The 24814-nt window shown below is 32.6% G+C and overlaps 1 protein-coding gene across 1 annotated transcript; it reads left to right on the forward strand.

Annotated features, from left to right (window-relative positions):
• The first annotated feature begins 2094 nt into the window (after positions 1–2094).
• LOC131854087 (uncharacterized) lies at positions 2095–3722 on the forward strand. The gene is made up of 2 exons (XM_059205211.1): positions 2095–3595; positions 3696–3722. Exons 1-2 carry the CDS (start codon positions 2252–2254, stop codon positions 3720–3722), a joined length of 1371 nt encoding a protein of 456 aa, XP_059061194.1. The 5' UTR covers positions 2095–2251.
• Positions 3723–24814: the final 21092 nt, after the last annotated feature.

Raw genomic sequence — 24814 nt, forward strand, 5'->3', positions numbered from 1 at the left:
ATAATATAAACTCTGCTTATCTACGGATTACATGGCGCTGTATGTACTGTCATATTATTATCCTTTGATGGGATGATAGATTTGTCATTGCATAATAATCACCAAACAATGACAATATAGAGGAAATGGTAAAGATGGAGATTATTATTATTATTATTAATTTATTACTAAGACTTAAGTAGAAAAAAAGATAAACGACATAATCACGATAAATATTAGCTTAGGTACAAACCAATCAGCTGAAATGGGTGAGACTGAAATAGAAATAATCTTTATTCAAATAAACTTAATATAAGCACTTTTGAATTGTGAGTAGCTATGACGTGGTTTGGTGTTTTGAGTAGTCATGCTCACTAAAATGTCCAGACTTGTGGCGGCGTGGTGGGCCGGGTTATTGGGCTCCCTAAAATATGGTCGAGCGCAGTGGTGGCTGGCTCATCCGTCATACTCGTGAACGGGTGCACCTTGTGTGGACTGGTCTGCTCTAATCACTATGACTTATTTTCTCTTATTAATTGTTTAACCAGTTGTTGTATATTGAATGTTTTTTTTCTATTTTATTATTTCATTGAATTAGTGCTAATCGGTGGTTTGTATTCACACATTTAAACTTAAATTGTAAGTAAGAATAAATTATTTAAAAGAGCAACACACAAGTTTCTTGCTTGTTCTTCTTGTGATGAGACAGCATTCCGAATGAGCGGTAGATTAAAAAAAAAATGTTATGACTATTCAAAAGTGCTTCAATGTAAGTTTATTTGAATAAATGATTTTCTATTCTATTCTATTTTTGAATAGTCACACTGAGAAAGCCTACACTATTGTAGATTGAAATATTGTAATTTGATTGTGCATATCTATCTTACTTAGCATGCATGTATGTTGTTAATTATAAACGGGAACAAAGAGCTCAAAACTTGTTCTATCATATGAACGGCGGTACTCGAAAAACCCGGCGAAAATCTGCGCTAAGCGACAAAATTCATTTCCTCTATTTCCTCAGCCATGAGGACTGGTAATAGACTTGGTAACTTTATTTGGTTTTGTGTTGCAACACACTTAAATGTTGTGAACTGAAAACTAATACAACATTATGTGTTTATAATGTGTACCTACCGCTATGTTAATGGAATTTGTATAAAATATAATACAAATTCAATTAACATATCTCTATCTATATATTAATACGTGATGCAAATAACTTTGTACCTTTGTTAAGAAATATGAAAAATCACACACTTATCATTAGTATAAAATAAAGTTGCTGTCTATCCGTCCCTATGCAAAAATCTTTAAAATTACGCAACGGATTTTGAAGCGGTTTTTTTAATAGATAGAGTGATTCTAGAGGAAGGTTCATATATATATAATAATAAATGTACACCTGTGCAAAACCGCGTGAATAGCTAGTTAGATTATATAGAGAAGTGCAGAAAGTTAATATTTTTTTAATATTAGGCATGTATAAAAATACATTAGGGCAATAAAAAAAAAATTACGCATACTACCATTTATTTGAAACATAGGCTTTTTAATTTTTATGGCTAAACAATAGCAGATAATGAAAAAATGAAAAGGAAAAGTTTTGTGCAGATTTTTATTCTCTACAACATTTATTTAAAACATTTTTTTATATTTCTTATGGTTATCGAGTTATTTTGAAAAAAGGCGTTTTTTAATTATTATTTTAATTTTTTCATCCCTTTCCCGTTAACTTAAATTAAAATTTTTGTTTGAATATTTTAATTACGTAATTGCGGATTTATTATTATATATTGCACCAAAACTTGTCACATCATTTTTAATTTTAAATTTTACTGGACTATATGCACTCTATTATATTTTACTGGACTATATTGCGTGTGCGACTCATACACACTCATCACAAGCACTGCTTGTGATTATAGAATATTCTTAAAAAATAGAATTTTAATAATGTTGAACTTTATCATTTTAATTAATTATGGACGAATTAGGTCATAGCAGACGAATTCATAGGAAAGAACTAGTATTATATAAAATAACAAGTTTATATTTTAAATGAGTATGCGCAATATTATAAATAAATAATATTCGTCTCGCGTCGGCAATCGACCGAGGTAGCCGTGTTAAAGTAATTGTGTTTACTTAACGTTCCGAGTGCATTTATTGTTTTTACGTGCAGGTGTTACGTTCGCCTGCGCCAATAGGACGCGGGCCGAGTGCCCCGTCCCGTCTACTTTCATAATAACAACTTAAAACCTATTCTAACATGGATAGTGATACAATTCAAAATATATCAGTTTCCGACATTGCGGAATTATACTCGAAGACATGCACCGATACAAACGATTCAGATATGGAAGATTTATCAGCTAATCAGAACATTATTCAATATGACGAGCAAGACACCCAGGGTATATATTACAATAAACCAACAAAGAGAAACCGAGAGGAGGAGGATGATAACGAATGGACAGTTGTTAGTGGGAAAAAGGAGAAAAGACCACGCCAGAATAGCATACAGGATATGGATGACAGTAATATAATAGATAATTCGACCGTATACATCACCAGCAAAGAAAAGTTACCGAAACAATTTGCACTCGCTCGCATATTTAAAGCAAATGATATTAATAATGTATGTCGTGTCAAATACCTAAACCCATTCAAAATCCGAGTGCAATTTAATAATGAACTAAACGTGGAGAAATTATTCTTCTGTAAAGATATAATAGATATGGATTGGAGAATACAAAAAGCCTTAGAAATTAGTTACTCATACGGAGTTATTAGGAATATTGATTTAGATCTATCGGAAGAAGAGATGTTTAACAATATAACGTGCCCGGAACCTGCTAAACTAAATTCCTTGAAGCGCCTCACTCGTCGTAGTAGTGATGGAAATGGGTGGTCCCCTAGTGAATGTATACGCCTATGTTTTAAAGGATCAGCACTTCCACCAAATGTTTTTATTTACGACATGCGTGTTAAAGTTGAACCGTACGTATTCCCGGTGTCTCAATGTTCACAGTGCTGGAAACTAGGTCATAGCATAAAGATGTGTCCTACAAAGAAGATCATATGTCCTAAGTGTGGCGGTAATCACGCTAACTGCGAAACAATATCATTCAAATGTATTAATTGCTCGGGTAATCACATGGCGTTATCAAAGACATGTCCAAGTTTTTTAAAGGAGAAAAAGATAAGAGAAATTATGTCTGAATTTAATTGCACATACGCTAAAGCAAAGACAATGTATGTACTCCCAGAGAAACCTATACTTAATAGTACAGAGCAAACAGATGAAAATAGTGCGGCCCCAATTACTTCATTAAACACCGCTTACATAGGGAGTACTGACATGGGAAATACATATGCCAATGTGGTTAAAATTAACGCGGATGTTCACAAAGAAAAGGCATCACCATCTCAGATGAAGCGTCACAAGAAAAAAAAGAAAACTCATCTCACAACACCGTACCCTTCAGAAGAAGACATCTCTAACTCTGACATAGAAAAACAAAGTGATCAACCGACAAATAAACAGAATAAACCCAAAAGCCAAAGCTCTGCGAAAACATCGTTCAATGAACTTCTCGTCAGATTAAAAGAAGTAATATTTTATCAAAGAATGGACTTCCAATCAAAAGTTAAAAATGTAATTAAAATATGCATTGAATGGAGTATACTGTGGGTAGTTGGTAATGTATCAGATTTGCCTATACTTAAATCTCTCGTAAATATTTTCAACAATGGATAGTAAAACCGACATAAATATAAAGCTAAACATCATCCAATGGAACGCCCAAAGTATAAAATCTAAATTGTTACCTTTCGAATTGTATCTTAATCAGGAAAATATTCATATAGCAGCTGTTAGTGAGACCTGGCTTGAACCTCAAAGTACTTTAAGAATTAGTAACTACTCTATCTATCGTTCGGACAGGCATGATTCATACGGTGGTGTAGCATTGTTTCTCCATAAATCTATTAAAGGTCAATTAAAAAACATAAACGTAACAAATGCAGGCATAGAAGTAATCTGTGTACAGTTGTATAATTGTATGAATGTGAGAAATATTATCTCTTTATATTGTCCATCGTCAGTTCGGACCAATGGTAATGATTGGGAATATTTGCTATCCCAATTTGATTCTAATACTCTTATTCTTGGGGATTTTAATGGCCATCACACCTCGTGGTCGTATAAAACGGATCGAAGAGGTGCACAAATATTTGAGGCCATTATAGATAGTAAATTTGCTATACTTAATAGTGGGGATAGCACAAGAATTAAATTGGTCAATGACATAGTACAAAGATCTTCCCCTGACATATCAATAGTGACATCTGATATAGCTCTGGATTTCAATTGGGAGGTACGTAATGAAACTTTAGGAAGCGATCATTTAATAATAAAGTTATCTTATAATAATAATCACTTTGTTCAAAATTATAGAAAGCTACGAAATTATAAAAAGGCAGACTGGACGTCATACAGAGAATGTCTTAAAAAACTTTTTAATGTATTTAATTTCACAGATAATTTACAAAAAGATTATGATGTCTTTACCGATTATATAAACATAGCAGCTGACTTACATATTCCCTTTAAAAAAATTAATCGAAATCCTGATTGTAACTTCCAACCAAAGCCGTATTGGACACCTGAACTGTCTCAAGCAGTGGCCATTCGCCGTAGAGCTCTGTCAGTATTTAGACGTAATCCTACCCCAGATAACTACGATGTTCTTAAAGAAAAGATCAGGTCCACCCAAAAACTAATGAAGACTGCGCGAAAACAAAACTGGATAAACTTTTGTTCCTCTATCAATGAAAAAACCTCATCCCATCAAATGTGGCAAAAGATGAAATGGCTAAAGGGCTATAAAACTCCCAAACAGTATGTTAGTGCAGAAAAAGCCTATGAACTTTTACAATCTCTCACTCCGGATTATGTTAATCCTCAGCAACCAAACTTCACATGTAGGTCTGCAACTATAGAGAGCGATATCTCCATACAGGAGCTAGACAAATGTATTAAACCTAAGGATACATCTCCTGGATGTGACGGCATCTCCTACTCTATGATAAAAAATCTTCCAGAGAATGGTAAGCGAGTATTATTACAGCTATATAATTTATTTCTTAGATCAAGCTTTGTTCCATGTCAATGGCGAGATATTAAAGTAGTTCCTATTCCAAAACCTGACCGAGACCCGAATCTTGTATCATCACTACGACCAATAGCATTGTTAACATGTTTATGCAAAATCTTTCACACTATTATAGGAAATAGACTAGAGTGGCATTTGGAACACAACAACAGTTTTTCAATAAATACATTAGGATTCCGGAAAACAAGATCTGGTATAGATTGCTTAGGCTCTCTAGTTTCAAGAATACAAATAGGAATGTCAGAAAATCAATCTACGCTATGTTGTTTCATTGATATAGATAACGCGTACAATAATGTTGATGTATCAGCTGTGTTATTGATACTAGATCAATTAAACGTAAGTAAAAAAATATGCAATTATTTATGGATGTTTTTAAAGGAAAGGTGTATCAAAATCTATATTGATCAGGATAATTACATTAGTAGATTAACTGGTAGAGGTCTAGCACAAGGAGACCCATTATCACCCCTGCTATTCAATATCGCAACGATCGATATATGTAAACGTTTAGAAAAAAGTGTGTTTATATCACAGTATGCTGATGATTTTGTAGTATACGCAACTAGTAATAATATTGGACAAAACATTATGAAAATTCAACATGCTCTAAATTTATTATATCAATTGTTAAAAAACATCGGACTAGTAATCTCACCAAATAAAAGTAAAATATGTTTATTTAAAAGCGGTAGAAAGAAGGAAACTGTTAATTTATCTATTGAAGGAATTCCATTACCGGTTGTGGATAACATCAAATACTTGGGTATATGGTTAGATCGATCTTTAAAATGGTCTAAACATATTAATGAAACTAAAGAAAAAACACTTAAGTTTTTGAACATTATTAAGATACTAACAGGAACAGGATGGGGAATGCACGTAAAATATTTGAAAATTATCTATATTGCTTTAATTCGGAGTCGATTGGATTATGGATGTTTCTTATATGATAATGCTTCGATATCTCAAATAACTAAATTAGACAAAATACAAAATCAATGTATGCGTATAATAGGGGGGTTTCTGAAAAGCACACCAATCCATGTGATGGAATCTGAGCTGGTCTTACAGCCATTGTTTATTCGTAGACAATATCTAGCCACCAAATTCTGGCTTAAATGTAAATCCCGTGATGATATATTAATTGGTCTAATTGATGATTTGGCGGATTTGTGTCAAGGTATGTTTTGGAGACGTAAAATAAAACCCTTATTAGTGAAGGTTAACACATCTTTGAGGGACAAGTCGATCTACACTAGCAAATATCTGCATATGTTCTCGTTAAATACATGGGTCAACAATTTGGATCTAACAGATGTCATACAACCTAATATTAATATCGTAGTTAAATCTAAAGATCAATACAACAGACAGGTACTAAAATTAAAATGTAATAATTTCTTAAATTATAAATATTCCGAATTCTACAAAATTTACACAGATGGATCAAGTGACAACAACAAAATTGGAGCAGCATTCATAGATATTCAGAAAAACATTTATCTTAAATTAAAAATAAATACACAAATGTGTATCATGCATGCAGAGTTGGTTGCCATTGCCGAGGCGTTAGCATATATCGAATCACTGCCTTACAGAAAGGTTGTTGTTCTCACTGATTCCAAAAGCGCATTACTTCATTTAATTAAATGTACTACTGTTTTTAGAGGACTACCATTGGCCTATGAGATAATTAAAAGTATAATTAAACTCAAAGATAATAATATATGTGTAAGAATACAATGGATACCGGCGCATATTGGTCTGCCTGGGAATGAGGAGGCGGATAGACTGGCCAAAGAGGCTATTTCGGATGGGATTAACTTTAATTATATGATGGGTTTCTCAGATTTAATTCCAATTATGAGACAAGACTGTTGGAAACTGTGGTCGGAGTACTTTGATGAAAGATCCCTATCCAAAGGTATCTGGTATAAAACAATCCAGCCCAATCTCCTTCGCATTCCCTGGTTTGAACATTCTAATATGAGTAGACAAGATATTGTTTTGGCACTAAGACTTCGCTCTGGACACTTTCCTTTGAATAGTTTTGCATTTTTAATGAGAAAATCTATAACTCCAAATTGTACGGTATGTGGAAAAATTGAAGATGTCTATCATATTATTATGGAATGCGCACGGAACGAGACCAAAAGGCACGAATTGTTACCTTATATTCGAAATGGTATCGGCCTCTGCAACAGTATTCTCAATAACCCAATAACAGAAGAGGCCATCAAAATGATTAATATAGTTAAATTTGGCATTAACGAGAGAAATATATAATAATTTAAATATTTTGTACTGTTGCACCGATGGGGGTGGCATATTCTCCGGAATAAACCCTCAATATTTAATAGATTAAAAAAAAAAAAAAAAAAAAAAAAAAAATAATATTCGGGACGCAGCGAGGCCATAAATGTCATCGATAGAGGTAAACGACGCCTCTGGGATCTAGTGTCAGCTGTCGCATAGTGGCTGGTCTATGTTACGAGCGGACAGCGACATCAATGTACCAACGACCACAGGTTCTGGACCAGTCCAGACTATATTGTACATCAACAATTACTCAAAAGAGTAATGTTTAATTTTTAAATCTATATTTTTAGAACAGTTCTTTTTATACGTCATGATTTTTTATACACTTCAATTATTCTCTTATTATCTTTTGATAGTTCTGCATCTGCACAACAATATACTATTATCATATAAACTACGTGTTTTCATCATTTAAATAAACAGACAGTTCACCGATCTATTACAAGTAACATTAAGTTTCTTGTTAGTTCTTCTTGTAATGAGACAGCTTTCTGAATGAGTGGTAGATTATAAATATAATATATTTAAAGTAAGTTTATTGATTAATTTATGTCTACTGTATTCTATTTTTACCTAATATATATTCATGTATATATATAGACTCCTACCTTACCTTTCATTGTGCAGTAGAAGATAAGATTAATAATAAGATACGATGGGATGCCACCGTTACACTATTACAAGATGCATAAGATTCTAATTTTTTTTTAACTTTTTAAATTTGGAATTTTGTTTGTGAGGTTTTTAAATTTTGTCAGCTTTAGTGCTAACCAGACAGATATATATATATATATTTTATAATAAACAATTATTTGAAATTCCGCCATAAGTTTATATATTGCAACAACATTTAAATGTGCATATAAAAATTAACTTCAAAATGGTTTTATCTACGTTTTCGTTAGCGCATATGTAGGTACCTGCTATTTATGTAATATATGGTAGCTGATATTGTATTTTATAAAAGTTTATATAAAATACTTAAATTGAGAGCGAGTAGTCTCTGTAGAAGTTTAAGGTTGGGTTTTCACTGTTAATAATTTTTTAATGTATTTGGGATTTATATGTATGATTGTTTGTATCGGTCTGGGTATTTTATATGTATATACACACAAATAAATATACAATAATAATAATATAATAATAATCTCAGTACAATTCACACAGCGCTATCTAGACCCAAGTTAAGCTAGCTAAAGCTTGTGTTATGTGTACTAGATAACTGATATACATAAATATTTTATTTTGTAAATACATACATATTATACATAGTAAACACCCAGGCCGATACAAACAATCATACTCATGAATACAAATGTTTGTGCCGTGCGAGGAATCGAACCCGCGACCATCGGTCGTAAAGCGGTGTGCTAGACCGCTAGACCACAGAGGTCGTCAAATATGTATCTAAGTATTTATCGTATTTTTAGTACTCAGGTGGGGCGGTAGCTTGTTTCCCATTGTAATTGAATAAGATAAATGTTTTCTACTTGTTTTAATTTCTCAAATGTCATATAATAATAATAATAATAATAATAGTATATTAAAAAACAGCAAAAGCTGAGAGAGTGAGACGATAGGGAGAATAATCTTATACATAAAATTCTCGTGTCACAGTTTTCGTTCCCATACTCCTCCGAAACGGCTCGACTGATTCTCATGAAATTTTGTGAGCGTATTGAGTAGGTCTGAGAATCGGCCAACATCTATTTTTCATCCCCCTAAATGTTAGGGGTAGACCACCTCTAATTTTTTTTTTTTATTTTAAGGCAAAACAACGTTTTCCGTGACAGCTAGTAATATATAATAATATAATAATAATGAAAATATTTTTATATAATCCGTACTAATATTATGAATATGAAAGTGTGCCTGTCTGTTTGTCGGTATGTTACTTTTTGACCACTAATAGGTTGTACATATCCTAATGTAAGATTTCAATATATAGTACTCGGACGATGGAGCACGATGTATGAATATAGGCTTTATTATTACTACGATGGTGGCAATCAAGCATACGGCCTATCTGATGGTAAACAGTTACCGTACCCGACGAACGTATGAAACCCAAGAAGTATCAGAGTGACCCTTAAAAAACCTTTATTTACCCTTTTTGAATAATCCCATGCTGTAGTCTCACGAGAAAATCCCGGTTTATTCCAAATAGAATAGAATAGAATAGAATAGAAAATTATTTATTCAAATAAACTTAATTTAAGCACTTTTGAATAGTCAACATTTTTTTAAATCTACCGCTTATTCGGAAAGCTGTCTCATCACATGAAGAATAAGCAAGAAACTTGTGTGTTGCTCTTTTAAACAATCCTTGTAAGTTCACATTTTACAAGTCGAAACGTGTGAATACAAAATACCAACCAGCGATAATTTATTTAGGTTCAAATATAAAAACACAATAAGATTAAATCAGTCGTAGTGATAAGAGCAGACCAGTCCCTACAAGCAGCACTCGTTCACGAGTATGACGGATGAGCCAGCCATCACTGCGCTCGACCATATTTTAGGGAGCCCGATGACCCGACAAAATCTAAGTGTACGCGGCAGGAAGGCGATATTTTATAGAAAGAAATAGACAACTTCGCGTTATAAGCTAGTATATTATATATTTGGAATTTCATTCATTTAAAACAGGCATCGGTGTAGAAAATTACCTGTCGCTGGCATTAACGCCGCGTCATAACCGAGATATCAATCATTCGAGTCTGTAATCGAATGATTGTGTATCGGCTGACTACGCGATATTTCGACCTCTCACACTATGTTGACATTTGTTTGAGACTAGTTGTGCGCGACAACAATTAAAAAAGTTTAAGTTAGTTTTATTGGCAAATGCACCATAGTGCCACCAATCTGTAATGGTTTGGCACTATGGTAAGAAAAAAAAAAACTAAAGAAAAAAAAAGTTAGTTTTAATAACTCACCCCAAGAGGGTTTAATCCAGCTAGGGTTTGACTCCTGTAGCTATTTTTCCGTAAATCCTTAACGGGCAAACTGGCTATTTATACGATTTTATTACATACTAGCTTTGCCTGCGACTTCGTAGCTACCTCCATGTAAAATTTCGTTTAAATCGCTCCAGCAGTTAATAATAGTTACTATAGATTTTTAACTATCCCACGGGAACTGCTTAATTTCCCGAGATTAAAAGTATCTAAGATGTTGACACGGGGTGTAAGCTACCTTCATCCAAAATTTAATTTAAATCGGTCCCACATTTTTGGAGATTTGCCTGTACAAACAGATAAACAGACAGGAACAATAAATTTGAAAAAAATCTAATTGTGTTCTATTTCACTTCTAACATCCCTCTAACTCTGTTTTTGGCGTTTTTTTCCTATATACAGACATTCAACCTCTACTGTTTTGTTATATGTATAGATATTCTTCGAGTTATTTGGTTATAATTATAGTATTGATTTGTCAGTTTATTAAATAAATAAATGGCGTATCGTTTAAATTCATACAGTGTTACATTAAAAACAGTTAAATAAGTAATTATCCTTAACAAGTAAGATTAAAAAAACAAGTTCAGTAGAGATTCTTGGCGTTTCTTCTTAATTGAATGTATAGACTGATCTGACGGTAACAATAAAAATATTTACACAAAAATCTTAACTCCGACTAATAAGTTCTACTTACACGAAAATTAATTTTCCTAATTTAATTGGTATATTTTCATCTAATTAATGTAAGAAGCAGTATGAAGCCATGACGACTTAGGCTGTGAAGCCGGTTACCGTAAGGGAAACCTTAAGTAGTGCCCGTGACTTGTGACACGGGTGTTGGTTTAAAAGGCCCTTTCAGAATGCATTAACACTCACCTTCACTACTTGCAGCTTCCCCCCAGGCCCAACTAAGACCGGGATAAACCCATTCCTAATACAATTCACTTTAGTATCCAAAACACAACCGGCGCGCTCTGCGCTCGTCAACTGAATGCTGCGGCTCACCTTGAAAGAGGATTATTCAACTACCGACCTCCATATTTATAGACCGAAGTCAGTGTAGTAGGTCGGTCTATAAATACTAGATGGCGCTATTTACAATATTTGTAATAATCTTTACATTGGTACTTCATTAGTACTAAACACAAACTACCTTCTCTTAATATCATTTTTATCAATATCGGATTTTTTCTACAATATTGATGTGAACTCTAACATAACTCTTGGCCTGTATTTTGCTCCGATTTCCATACAACGTTGATCCATATTTATCAAGATATATACTGAAAAAAATCCTAATTTTATCCGAAGTTAATCCTTAACTGACAAACTGGTCCTTTTCGCTTCTATACGATTTTATTACATATAAAGATAAGTCGCATTTAGTCTATGATATAAATAACATCCCATCTCTTAGAATTATAATCAGAATAATGGAACCAATCCATCTATTTCTGATATAATCACGACTTCGAGGCTATAGGGGGCGTCGTAGCTACTACGATACTATAAAGTGTTATATGTATATAGTATAACTAGTATATAGGTATATACTAGTTATACTATATACATATAACACTAGATGTGCCCGCGGTTTCTCGTATTACATTCAATTTATAGTAAGTAGTTGTAATTTATTATTACAATCTATTTAAAAATAACTTTAATTTAAATAATATTAATAATTAGAACGACAATTTATACAGCGCCATCTAGTCTCAAGCTAAGCAGAGTTTATTTTACTTGGTACTAGACAATTGACAGACAGATATATATAAATACATTTTTTTGTAAATGGATACATAACATTCAAAACAATACAAACAATCATATACATGAATACTAATCTTTGTACCGTGCGAGGAATCGAGCCCACGACCATCGGCAAGGCGATATGCTAAACCGCTAGATAACCAAGGTCGTCAACTAAAATGTGAACAAAAATAGATGAATCTTATAATAGAAGAACTTTGAAAACCACTGGCCTATTAAACTAAGTCTGTTATTAAGTTAAATATAATTTCAGTTGTGGGATGTGAATACATCCCACGGTTGCATTCCGACGGCCATTAGTAGGGGCGATTAAGCTTTTGCTAAGCAAGTGCTCTTTTAATTACCGACTAACGTGTAATTACTTAGCGAACGCTTAAACTTAAGAGGATTGTACATCTGACGGGAGTTTTTAATTATTTAAACTTCAATGTACAAATAGAATAGACTAGAATTTATTGACATAAAAAAAAATAATCATTTACATACATTCATTCATAATTTAAGAGCTACGCTCTTGTCGGTGGAGCTCTTGCCACTTTCCGCGATCTTCCATCATGCTCTTTAATTACATATATTACAAAACAAAAAATAAGGACCATGTACAATGGTGAATTTAATATCTTGAGGTATTTTCTCCCAGTCCACCATTGGGCAAACAGATTCATGTGGGCGGTTTAAGAACAAAATTAAATAAGTAAAAGAATAGATACTATGACTCTGACGAAATATACATATATATGCAATAGTTTATTTTTTTATTTCGGACTACTCTAATGCTGTTGGCCGCAGCTGGCCTTTACAGCTTCTCCGGACGTTAGGGGGCGAGTGCAGATGGCACTCCAAACCCGCGGAAGGACTTATGGAGCGGCTGAAGGTCAGCTCCTGCCTGACGAATACGACTTTAGTCTGAGGGCACCACTAGGGGTTCGAACCTCGGCTCAGGCCGTCGTAATTTCGGTCCCCGTTTGAATTGGATGTGGAATCGATCGGAGGGGATACTTATATGTATATAATACATAATATTAATTAGATAATAAATAATTATAAATATACAGGGCATTAACATATATAAATACATACATATACTATTAAGTATACATACAAATTCAGAGAGTAACATTAAAAGTCAGAGAAATTATATTCTACAAAATTTTATAATTACTTTACACCAATGAATAAATGGGAAGCGGGAAGGCCTCCAGCAAGGTGGACCGATCTGGTCAAGATCGCTGGAAGGCATTGGATGCGAGCAGCGCAGGACCGATCGTCGTGGAGATCTTTGGGGGAGGCCTATGTCCAGCAGTGGACGTCTTCCGGGCTGCGATGATGATGATGATTATGAATGAATAAATATAAAAAAAAAATTATAATGTAATAATTTCACACATCAATATGTACCCTTCCAATATCTGTAAATTAAATAATTTAAATTTAAATTTAAACTTAAATAATTTATTTATTATCCAGTATTCTACCCCATTTTCTTATGATTAAAGTTAGTACGTACAGACACAAATTACACACACAAAATAAATAATAAGAATAACTTATATTTTAAATTAAATTTAAAAGATTATATAAGAACGAAATAGGAAAACTTATTGAAAGAAGAGTGGCAATTGTGTAGTATAAAATGACCCTTATAATTTGAGCATTCACTGTTTATAAAGGTTATTCCTGTGTTGATATTATACATTTTTTCAGTTGAATTTTTTACATATTGTGTACATTCCAGGGAATTCTACTGAATTTTTGGTATGTATTATAAATCATACTAGCTGTCCCGGCAAACGTTGTTTTGCCATATAAATTAATAACGCTATAAAAAATAGGGGTTGATGATAGAAGGGTGAAAATTTAGGATTGTGTGTATTTTTGTATACAACATAAAAAAATAGAAACTAAAAATTTTGGCTAAAAATAAAAATAAAAAAATTGATTGACTACCCCTAACATTTTGGGGCGATGAAAAATAAAAGTTGGTCGATTCTCAGACTTACTAAATACGCTCACAAAATTTCCTCCTCCGTTTCGGAGGAGTATGGGAACGAAAACTGTGACACGAGAGTTTTATATATAAGATTAACTATGCCGGCAACTTGCACGATATTTAAATTGTATCTCTATTTGTATCCGTTTGTGATATTTCCGACAAATCTATTTTTCAGGATGCTGAACGAAAATGCTGAACTCATCCACCCATCAGTCTGTCAATGTTGTTTTAAAAAAAACATATATGTAATATTATGTTATCTGTGGTAATACTATCGATAAAACTAGAAATAGTTTTAGATAAGTAATAAACATATGCAAGCTCAATTTAAATTTCTTGACAGTTATTCTAGAACTAAAACTAGCTAGCTCATCTCAAGGGACGGACATATTTTTTTGTATTAATACTAGCATATGTTTTTATTTGCCATATATATTAATATCGCTATTAAAAATAGGGGGTTTTTTTTTACAAAAACTGTGATCGACTTTTTTTATATTAGACGCAAGTGGCACAAAATATAAAAAATGTTGTTCAAAAATATTCACAAGTCGAAAACATCTCAAAAATTTAAAAATTGTCCTTCTAGACTCATTTATTATTAAACACTTTATTTTGTTAATAAAAAACTAACACTTTTTGAATTATTGTATTCCATAAGTGATAGTTTGTTCTTAATAAAATATACCATGAAATCCCATAAGTGTCATTTTGTTGTTAGCAAAATATACCATGAAAATATTCTCTAAAAATAACGTAAAAATAACCTAATATGTACCACCTGAGAGTAAACATTCGAATAGCGCAAGTATTATTTCCAATCGTTTTCTAGCAACGTTATGCGCCCCACAGTACTGTACTGCAGTGAATATTGGATGTCACGTGGTATTTTAATATTCTGTTATAGGACAGAGGTCGCTAGTGTACCGCTACCGGCATTGAAATGGTGCCATTTCACGTGTGCACGCTAGAACTGTAAAAATAACGATAAATGGAGCATTTGTATGTACTAGTTACTACCACAACTGGTGCTCGTTACAACAGTATCGTTACAATGCTACTAGCTACTTTTAGTATTGATGCAATTACTAAGGTAATGAAAATATGTTTATTCAATAATATACATATACTATCGACTAATCATATTTTCATTATTATTATAAACATATTGCAATACATATAAATGTATAAACATATTTCCATAAGTTTATTGTGGTATTACAATAACAAACAAAACAAAGTGGTAACGGTTTTGAAACCATACAGAAGTAGCAAAAATTATTTTGACCGACACTGATTTTATTAACTACGAAACAACAGTAACAAGGAAAGTATAGAAACCAACTACAATAATTACGTATAGAGCTACAGTCACAAGGTAACTAGTAAATATAAGAATTCCAAAGTAACGATGAGGTACTTTGAAGCAGGTGTAGTACTAGTTACTTTTGTACCGTACGTACCTTTTGCAACAACTCTAGTGCACGCTATTGACGTCTATTTATGTAAATAAATACGGTGTCGAGTGAACTTGTTTTTTAATAAAAATTGTTACTATACGCTTCCTAATATCTATGGATACTTGTTTAACAATGAATTGATTATATTAAAAGGATTTAAGAGATATTTAACTATCACAATCTTGAATAATATTTGGATCACCCTGCACTCCCCGCTCAAAATACATCCTATATTAATCTATAATTCAATAATTATGTTCGCTAGCAGCTTCTTCAATAATAGACTTTCTCGTCAGAAGCAATAAACGCTAATTTTGTTTCAAGACAAAAGTATAATAGACCCGTAATTACCACAAATATCTTACGAATATATACAGATGTAAATAGCTTATACATTTTTCTGAAATATTCTAATGCCACAGCATAGCCTATATAACTTCACCAAGCGAGTACAGATGGCACTCTAAACCACAACAACTTATCGAGTTCTTGACGGTCAATTTCTTTCTAAAGAGTACGACTTTAGTATTAGAACACATAGTAGTTACATCGGTACCCGTTCCTCTCGTACTCCATTTTCGTTTCTATGTAGTTATAAAAGAGTTTCTACAATTTCAAGTGTTATTAATTATGCGGTTGAATGTACTTATCAATTCTTACTTTTCTCTTTGGTAATATTTCGTTTAAATAAAGAGATAGGGCTGAAAAATGTTTCACGTTGGCAAACGAAAACTATGAGTTAACGGGATCTACATTGCAGAAGCTACCAAATTAAGTTATGATGCAATTTTCACCTACGTGCACACAGACGTAAAGTAATGGAACGGTTACAATATGTCCATATTAAGTTTTAATGTAAACTAAATCGATTTAATAATAAGTCAAATTAGTTTTAACGTTGATAAGAAATTTTGCGAAACATATATTATAAAGTTGATTTTTAGATAATAACTTATTCAAATAAATCCAATATCAGCATTTTTGATTTATTTTATTCTACCATTCATTCGCAATGCAGACTCATCACAAGAAGAATGAGCAAGAAACTCTTGTGTTGATCTTTTGAATAGATGTTATTTAAAATAAATAATTACACAGTAACAAGTAAGAGGCATGCGATAATGAACATAGAAACCGCTACTCACTCATTGTAAGTGCAATAAGATGTCTTTTTAAATTGAAATATTTTAACATAAATTAAATTATTTGAGTAATTGAGTGATTTAGCGGTTTAGATGTGCACAAGCTGTATATAATTGGTACTAAATGGTATTGTATGAATTGTCTAGGGTTATTCTATATCTTTATAATATTAGTATATCTTTACTAATATTATAAAAGGGTAAAGTAACTCTGTCTTTTTGCTTCGCTTTCACGCCAAACTATTGAACTAATTTAAATGAAGTATCTCTCTTCTTTTAATGAAGTTCTTTCTCAGGGTCTAGACTACCTAGTCTAGCCCCTGAGAAAGAACACAGACTACTTTTTAATGCGAAAAAAGGATGTAAGGGGTTGAAAGGGGAGATAAAATATTGTTTATAAAGCGAATCCTGTATCTTATTTAAAAAGAGCAACACACAAGTTTCTTGCTCATTCTTCTTGTGATGAATCTGCATTCCGAATGAGTGGTAGAATCAAAATATGACTATTCAAAAGTGCTTGTAATGAGTTTATTTGAATAAAGATTATTTCTATTTCTATTTCTATTATTCTTTAAATATAAATAAACTAGCTACAAGCCCCGGATTTGCTTGAGTGTACATGTATTATACATATAAACTATTCTCTTGAATCACTCTATCTATTAAAAAAACCGCATCAAAATCCGTTGCGTTGTTTTAAAGATTTAAGCATACAGAGGAACGGACAGACAGCGACAGCGACTTTATTTTATACCATGTAATGATTCAAAGTTTTAACTTATGTAGGTAAAATAAAAAAGATAATAAAAGATGATAATACTTTGCGTGAAAATTTCTTCTTCTTTAGCTTTTTTGGATTAGATTATTAAATATTTCTTATTTATTTCGTCAAGATCACCATCACAATAGTTATTACTATTAAATGTAGACAATAGATTTATCAAGTACGCCTACAGATCCATTCCATTTTCGATGTATATCCGCGTACTTACATTTTTTCCATTGCTCTTTCCAGGGGCAATAAAGCGTTTCGACACCAGAGTTGGACGTTTCAAAAATTGGCTATTCTGTGGTCGTGTGGACCAGCTACGTTTCCTGGCGACTACCCTCATGTAATATTAATAAACCTCGATTTAGCTTCAAAGTACCAATATATATTTAAAAAAAACTCATTCTCGAACGGCGCTTTGTTAAATGTACCTACATACAATTTTCTAACTACACATTCGTTGATCTAGCTGTTTATTGAAGGATAGGTAAAAGATGGCGAAACAAACTATATTCCTCTATATATGTAAACCTCTTTTGTGAACAAAACTTATAACATATATTCAAAACTTGTATTTAAAAGTACAATAAAGTTTATATAATATTGTATTAGAAAATTATTCACTTTGTGACTAGCAATAATCTAATACAAAAGCAAAACATATACATAAGAATAGAATAGAATAGAAAAACATTTATTCAAATAAACTTAATTTAAGCACTTTTGAATAGTCATAACATTTTTAATCTACCGCTCATTCGGAAAGCTGTCTCATCACATACGCATCACATAAGAATAAATTAATTTCATATACATGTTAAAATATAAATAGTCTGTCTGTCAGATTTAAAAGTCCTGAGATGATTATTATTATTACTTTAACGCGCACATAAAATACAGTATTCCGTTTTACAATATTTGATACATTCAGAGTGTTATGAAACCTCTTTTTAGTTTAATTTTTTATATTTAAAAAGTAATGTATTATAAAATTATTATTGCAAAAAAGTGACATTATATTTTTCTTTCGGCATTTCCTAAAATATTTTATTTCTATATATAAATCCACTCGTCCTATGTACCTGCTGTCCCAGAACCTATTATCATATATCATATATCACAACATCATCGAATTATCCAATCCATCACACAGAGAATAACTTTAAACCATCTTCCCAGTTAAAATTTTGGATATTTCTTTACTTCTATTGCCTCCTTTAACATTCGTAAATAAAGGTTGATTTGTTTGGTATTTGTTATGTTTCTTCTCCTTAATATCAGTTTTGATAATTGAAATGGTCCTGAAATCAGATCGCAGCATGTTCAATTCAAGACGCGTACTGTGCGCAATCTAAAGCAAATTGATTCGAAACCAGTGCGATCTTTACGTGTGTGGTTTTCTTATTGAACTGAACCGCTAATATTGAAAATCCTATATCTTCGCTGATTTATTATTGCGAAAGCAAAAACTAATACGTGTTTAATTCTAGTTTAACAGAAAGAAACTTTGCGCAATGTCATACTCATGACTTTGCGTAAAGTGTTCTGTTGACGGCCTCGGTGGTCTAGCGGTTTTAGTACACTTTATTTCGTCGTAGGTGCGATTCCTTGCGCGGTATCAACATATGTATTTATGAGAATGATTGTTTGGTTCCGTCTGGGTGTTTCCTATGTATATCATGTATGTATTTGTAAAAATAATATCTCTATGTATTTCTATCAGTTGTCTAGTATCCATAACACAAGTTATACTTAACTTGGGACTAGAGGGCGCTGTGTGAATTGTGTGGAGATATTGTCTTATATATAAAATTCTCGTGTCACAATGTTAGTTACTATACTCTACCTTGACATTTTTATTAAATTTTACATGCATACTCAGTAAGTTTGAGAATCGGCTACTATCTATTTTTCGTACCACTAGGTGATAAGAGTTGTCCACCCCTAACATTTATTATTATTTTTTGTTTTTTGGACATTTTTTTTAAATATGTCATTATAAATTCATACAACCCTAAATTCAAATACAAATTCAAAACTCACTTATTCCTGTAGGACGTTTTAGCCGCTTATGAACGTACAATTTTTCATATTATATTATTCTCTACTGTTTAAAAAATGTAGCTGAATATATAACTGTAAATTAATTTGTAAGAACAATGTAACCTTCAAATCATTCAAAGCAAATAAATAAATAAATAAAAATCTTTTTTGATATTATTATAATAATATTTATTTAATGCTTTCACTAAACCGTACGCCGTTATTATACACCACATATATTATAATGTTTCAGAATTTCCTCGGATTGAACTTTCCTAATGTTATTATCTTAGAAACTTTTGCCTTTATTAAACAAACGTTATGATACTGTGGAGTTTCGTTCTTTAGCTCATTACGAATTTCCAAAGTTGCCATTACCTTATTAAAATAATACGATTTACGACGGTTAAGTGCACGTGCATTTTATTCGGGTAATAAAATTGTTACGTGGTCTGGTTGAATGTATGTATAGCCATCTAATAGCAGTAGTTGGCAAATCTAAATAAAATCATAAAAAAATGTATTTGAAAAGAACCTGTACTTACGTAACGTTTGGTAAATACGTAAGGTACCAAACGTTTATAAAACGGAAATGAATAAAATAAAAATAGTATAATTTTTATAGCATACTATACAGTTTGCTATTTAAAAAATATCTCGTTCTGAAATTTGATGTCAAATAGTCCAAAAGTCGTCAATTGACATAAAATTGTAGAACGAGCTACATTTTTTATAACATACTATATATATTGCATGCCATTTAAAAAAATATATTGTTCTGAAATTTAATGCCAAATAGTCCAAAAGTCGTCAATGGACATCAAATTACAGATCGAGATATTTTTTTAAAATATCATTTATTATATAGTATGCTATAAAAAATGTATCTCGTTCTGAAATTTGATGCCAATTGACGACTTTTGGACCATTTGGCATTAAATTTCAGAACGATATATTTTTTTTAAATGGCATGCAATATACATATATAGTATGCTATAAAAATGTAGCTCGTTCTGAAATTTGATGTTAATTGACGAATTTTGGAATATTTCTTTATATACCATAGGGGGCAAACGACCTTGCAGCTCACCGGATAGTAACTGATTACCGCCGCCCATGAGCACCCGGAACACTAGGGGAATTACAAGTGCGTTATCGGCTTTTTAAGAAGGAATATTTCTTGAAGGTTTTAATATTGTATCGATTCGGAAATACCATAGGTGTGAAATAAACAGTGAGTGATAAAATACTAAATTCGTATACACTTTAATAAAAATATGTAACCTCACAAAACAGATATATTTTAAGATGTATATACATTTTTTAAGATGTATATATAATATTGAGCTAGGAGATCTGTAGCACAGGTACCGACCTAGTTCAGACTCCAGACTCTCTCAAGAAATGGGTGAAAACTGTGATTGGTACAGTTTATGCTGTAAATAATATAAATGACGTAGTGGAGTAACTTGAAACAGTCATGCTCGCTATAAAGTTCAAACTTGTGGTGGCGTGGTGGGTCGGGTTGATGTGCTCCCTCTAATATGGTTGAGTGTACTGATGGCTGGCTTATCCGTCATACTCGTGAACGTGTGCTGCTTGTGGGGACTGGTCAGTTCAAGTTGCGAACACTGATATAATTTGTTTTGTTCTTTGCGATAGCATATGCTGGTGGTCACTCTATTCTCCCAAATTAGAATTTAAATGAATCTGTATTATTGTAAATATGTACAACATTTATTTTAAAAAAAATACGAGCTGAGTTTCTTGTAAGTTCTTTTCATCTCGAAATCATTCCGAACTGACGGCAGATTTGACATATCATAAGAGTCTATAATAGACCTACATGAATAAAGATATTTTGAATTTGAATATTTTAATTTGAAATAACTATTAATTTATAAAATACAAGCTGATCCCGCGAACTGTTCCGTCTTAAAATTAAATATGTCAAAGGTTTTTTGAAGTTTAGTTACGCAATACATTTCTGGACGCACCCTGTTTGACAGGTATCAGCCGTTTGTATGGGAAAATAAAATTGTTGATTTTACTATTTTATATGCAATTTCTTCATATTTTATAACCGTTTACACCTTCCCTGGACTTCCACGAATATTTCAAGACGAAAGTTAGCCACATCGTTTCAGGCGTTCTCGAGTTTTAGCGAGACTAACGAACAGCAATTCATTTATATATATGTAGATAGATAATTAAGTTTACTCACTTGATAGTTTAAATATAAACTGTATTCTGTAACAATCCTTGTGAATAGTAAGTAAATATAATTATTACTTAATTTTTTTTTTTACGTAAAAACAATGACCGTGTCAAATTAAAAAAAAAAAATTAGGTATCATCTGTATGGACACGAGTTTTTTGTTTGCGAGTTAAAAAATGATGTATTATTCAAAATAATAGTAGCTTATAAAGATTGGAAGACAGCAAAGAGGCGGGCTTTTATCTGTAGCAGAATGTCTTGGAGCCAATCTAGAGAAATCATTAATATTCGTTAGAAGTCACGTAGACCTCTTTAGTATTAAAATATTGAAGAAAAATGTCTTATGTACAAACAGCAACTGTAATATGTAGGTTTTTTATGTACTTGTTGCGGTTGAGTGTTATCGATCCCGCGACTCCGGCATAGGCGTTGGGTGAGGGACATCTTGGAGTTTTTAGTGAGTAGGAGTCTCACAGTACCCGCGGCCTTCCCCCGGGGCCGGCGGGTCTCCATGAGGGATTTTCTCAAAGTCAAAAAAAAAAATTTTTTTTATGTACTTGCAGATATAATTGTGGACCCGCCTGCGTTAACTGAATACCCTTATATTCCCACTTTCGAAAACACTTACAGGTTTTTCGAAAGTCTAATATATATAATTCAAAGATGACTGACATAGTGATCTATCAACGCACAGCCTAAACCACTTGACGGATCGGGCTGTGCATGTAAATTTGGCATGCAGATAGATGTTATGACGTAGGCATCCGCTAAGAAAGGATTTTGATTAATTCTACCCCCAAGGGGATAAAATAGGGGATGAAAGTTTGTATGAAACTTTGTCAATTTTAAACCGATCGGTCTGAGACTTTGCATGTATAAATTTACTATGACGTAGGCATCCTCTAAGAAAGGAATTTGATAAATTCCACCCCTTAGGGGATAAATTAACGCTAGTAGGAATATCAACGTAACATGGGTGTATTACAAATCTTTGAGTGTCTCCACTTTTCTGTACTATAAAAAGCATGTATTATACATATAAATCTTCCTCTTGAATTATTCTATCTGCTGCTGAAAACTGCTTTAAAATCCGTTGCGTATTAGTTAATAGAAAATATCTAAGTGAAGAGGCAGCAGAAGCGACTCTATTTCATACTATGTAAAGATATAGATATATAAGTTACGTACAATATTTATACACAAAACAACCATCTCTATCTAAGTATAGACTTACATATCATAAGTAGCTATGTCTCAAGCAGGCATTTTGCTAGCAATAAATATTTTTTTTATATTTTGAGTCTATGGTAATAGTAATACAAAAGAGCCTTAGTGTAGCACCATTGATTCTTTTTCACTCTGTTTTTTTTCCACGATTTTGTCTATCATTACATTGCTCAGAATAATTAAATTTATTTGATTTAAATATAATAAACTAGCTGATCTGGGCGACTAAATCTGCATCACACTTATCATTGAACTGAAATACCATCCTGATCATCTGGATGAATGGCGGTCTTCCACAGTGCGGTTTTCTAGTAACTTTTTACCTCGCACAACCACTTTGTGGAATCACCTTCCAGCAATGGTATTTCCGAACCGATACGATATTGAAACCTTCAAGAAAAGAGCTTATTCCTTTTTAAAAGGCCGACAACGTACTTGCAATTCCCCTGGTGTTGCGGGTGCTCATGGGCGGCGGTAATCACTTACCATCAGGTGAGCCGCATGCTCGTTTGTCCCCTGTGTTATAAAAAAAAGCATTATATATCGCCCAATTTACATAATATCTTTTTAAATTATAGCCTATGTGTTATTCTGATGTATAAGCTATATTACTGTAAAGTTTCATCACAATCTGTTACGTAGTTTTTGCGTGAAAGAGTAACAAACATCCATACTCACATACATTCGTATTAGTAAGATTTGGTCCAGAAAAGCTTTTTATCATTACCAACAAGCTACAGTCCACGCTCTTAACAGGCATTACGGGGCAAAAGCTGTACAAGATAATCAAGTAGAAAGCAATAGTTTTCGATTTCTATATATCAGAAGAGCTACGCCAACAATAAATACAGGAAGTACCCGCAGACAATTTCATTTAGCCATCCTGTGACGTACTGGAGAGCTGCACAAATGTTTGCTCTAGAGTTAATTAAACGATGTGTAGCTAGTTAGAAAAATATAAAGATTGAGGAAGCTATAAATATGTTCCTCACTCGCTCAGACCATTGGCAAATACTATTCCCTAACTTAAATACTGGGTATCGCAATCTGGTTCTTTATTGTGTGTTATATACGTGTTATATATAGAACGATAATTTGTAACCATTTTAATACAACAGTGTGTAATAACCCTTACAGTAATCTAGGCTGCACCGTCAGCTACAAAATTCTTCCACGTACAGTTTCGAAGACGATGCAGCACTTTCCTATTAAATTAAAATTTATATTTCGATAGAATTGGAAGAACCGGCCTCCATCGCGGAGCTGCCACTGGTGTAGTAATTAAAAAAAAATTTTATAAGAAAATTATATTTTTTTAAAGTCCTCCTTGGCTGTGATATAATTTGTGTGCTTCCAGAATCTTCTATGTTTATTCAGTCACGTGACCAGTCGGGAATCAGTTATTTTGGAAAGATCTAGAATGATAGGCCACGTGCACGGAAGTACACTTACAGGTAGAGCATCCGTCTTGATGGCATCTCGAATTGCATTACTGGACTTGGATGAAATTCGAGTCAAGATTTTCTTCACTAGGCTTCTTTTTTTTTTTTGTCTATTCACACAGCGCCATCTAGACCCCAGTTAAGCTAGCTAGAGCTTGTGTTATGTAGTACTAGATAACTGATACATATACATAGATATTTTTATTTTTTTGTAAATACATACATATTATACATAGAAAACACCCAGACCGTTACAAACAATCATACTCATTAATACAAATGTTTGTGCCGTGCGAGGAATCG

The sequence above is a fragment of the Achroia grisella genome, unplaced genomic scaffold (genome assembly GCF_030625045.1).
Source record: "Achroia grisella isolate CSIRO2021 unplaced genomic scaffold, CSIRO_AGI_Agris_v1 utg947, whole genome shotgun sequence".
Taxonomy (NCBI): domain Eukaryota; kingdom Metazoa; phylum Arthropoda; class Insecta; order Lepidoptera; family Pyralidae; genus Achroia; species Achroia grisella.